This window comes from Gavialis gangeticus, unplaced genomic scaffold (assembly GCF_001723915.1).
Source record: "Gavialis gangeticus isolate Ggan-Ray unplaced genomic scaffold, GavGan_comp1, whole genome shotgun sequence".
In the NCBI taxonomy this organism is placed as follows: Eukaryota; Metazoa; Chordata; order Crocodylia; family Gavialidae; genus Gavialis; species Gavialis gangeticus.
Window position 1 is genome coordinate 42,508,699 of NW_017729008.1, and position 1,967 is coordinate 42,510,665.

At 49.5% G+C, this 1,967-nt stretch overlaps 1 protein-coding gene across 5 annotated transcripts in view; it reads left to right on the forward strand.

Moving 5' to 3' along the window:
- The window catches only part of COPG2 (coatomer protein complex subunit gamma 2), a 770,521-nt gene that overhangs the window by 740,212 nt on the left and 28,342 nt on the right, over positions 1 to 1,967 (forward strand). For all 5 annotated transcript variants that reach the window (XM_019509640.1, XM_019509641.1, XM_019509643.1 and 2 more), the window contains one exon: positions 101 to 258. In XM_019509640.1, coding sequence (XP_019365185.1) covers positions 101 to 258 — 158 coding nt within the window. The remainder of the gene's footprint in view (positions 1 to 100; positions 259 to 1,967) is intronic.

A 1,967-nucleotide genomic window follows, 5' to 3' on the forward strand; every position in this document is an offset into this window, starting at 1 on the left:
AGCAAGCATGCTGGCGTCCAATCCTTCCGAAGGTGCTGTGGATGCAGTCGTGTTCCAATTGTCCCTGTGCGAGTATTGTATTTCCCCTCTGTTTTCTTAGTATCATGCCTTGGGGCTGCTTTACCACCTCAGGAAAAATGACCGCCTTGCAGTTTCCAAGATGCTGAACAAATTCACCAAATCGGGGCTGAAATCCCAGTTTGCCTACTGCATGCTCATCCGAATTGCCAGTCGCCTCCTGAAGGAGTCCGAAGTGGGGTAAGCCACTTGGCTGTGTGTGTTGCTTGGTCAAACTATATACTGTTCTTTTCATGTTACCTAGCTAAGGGGAGGCTCGCCCTCATAAAAATTCTTGGAATAAAAAGACTAGGGATAGAGAAACAGTATGGGGTTTTTGCAGGGAGTGTGAGCTGTGATCATAGAAGAATAGGGTTGGAAGGGACCTCTGGAGGTCATCTAGGCCTTTTCCTGCCCAAGGCAAGATCACCCCTACTCAAACCATCCCATACAAGTCCTTGTCTAACCTAGTCCTGAAGCTACCCAAACAACCTGTTGCACAAGACATTGACCCAACACACAAGGAACACCCTAACCTGCCACAGGGAAATCGGGTACAAGGGTGTTATCTATGTCCCACTGCTGCAAGCATTGTTAAAATGCATTTTAGAGCTCTAAAGAAGAGGACCTCACAGAGGAAGGCAAAACCTCACAGTCTGTTTCAGTCTGACCATTATTGACTCCAAGATGAACATGGGCCAACAATGAGAGGTCACAGTTGGCAGGGCTAACTGGACCTTGCCGTGCATCCACTGGTGCATCTCAAGTAGAGCCAGGGAGGTGACCCTCCCCCTCTATGTGACGCTGCCACAGCTGGAGTACGGCGTCCAGTTCTGTGCACCCCATTTCAGGATGGATGTGGACAACATTGAAAGGGTCCAGAGGAGGGCCACCTGCATGATCCGGGGACAACAGGGCAGACCCTACATTGAAAGACTGCGGGACCTAAACCTGTTCAGCCTTCACAAGAAAAGGCTGAGGGGGGACCTGGTGACTGTCTATAAACTCACTAGGGGGGACCAGAAGGGTTTAGGGGAGACACTGCTTCCCCTAGCGCCCCCTGGCATGACAAGGAACAATGGACACAAATTATTGGAGAGTAGGTTTAGATTAGACATCCGCAAGAACAGCTTCACAGTCAGGGTGGCTAGGAGCTGGAACCAACTTCCTAGGGAAGTGGTGCTGGCTCCTACCCTGGGGGTCTTTAAGAAGAGGCTTGATGCCTACCTGGCTGGACTCATTTGAGTCCAGCTTTTCTCCCACCCAGGCGGGGGGTCGGACTTGAAGATCTACAGGGTCCCTTCCGACCCTACTTCTATGATTCTATGACCATGGAGTGAAATTCCTTCCTGATCCCAAATGTATTCCAGAGCAAAGGGCCAAGACCCTCTAACCAAGAACCTCTGGGTTTTAGTCCTAGCAGGAGCGCACGTGTGTGTGCATGTGACAGCAGTGTTTTCTCCACTTCACCAACAGTCTAGTTGGGATGCTTGAAACTGGATTCAACAAAGCATTAGCAAGACGTAGTAAAAATCTGCTTGGGCAGAGACAGACTGGCTGGCCCGGTTTCTTTCCAACTCTGGTTTCTCATCCTAGTGGAATAAGGCTGTGTTACTTACGATCTTTAGCTCTAAGGTTCCTTTGTCACTGCAAACACCTCCCCAAGGTGTTTCCCTTTCGAGTTGTCAGAGATCAAATAAGTGGCCAGACAAGCTGAGAGATGAATGTACCAGCTCCTAGAACTCTGTGATGCCATGTTGTTGGGGAAAGGGATTCACCCTACATTTGGCAGGGATGAATGGTAATTTGAAAGGGTTGAGCTGTATCGTGGCAGTGTCAGCACATTAATGTGACTTGACTGCAAGTAAAACTCAGACCTGCCCCCCATTACCATGGCACTTGTTGATAAC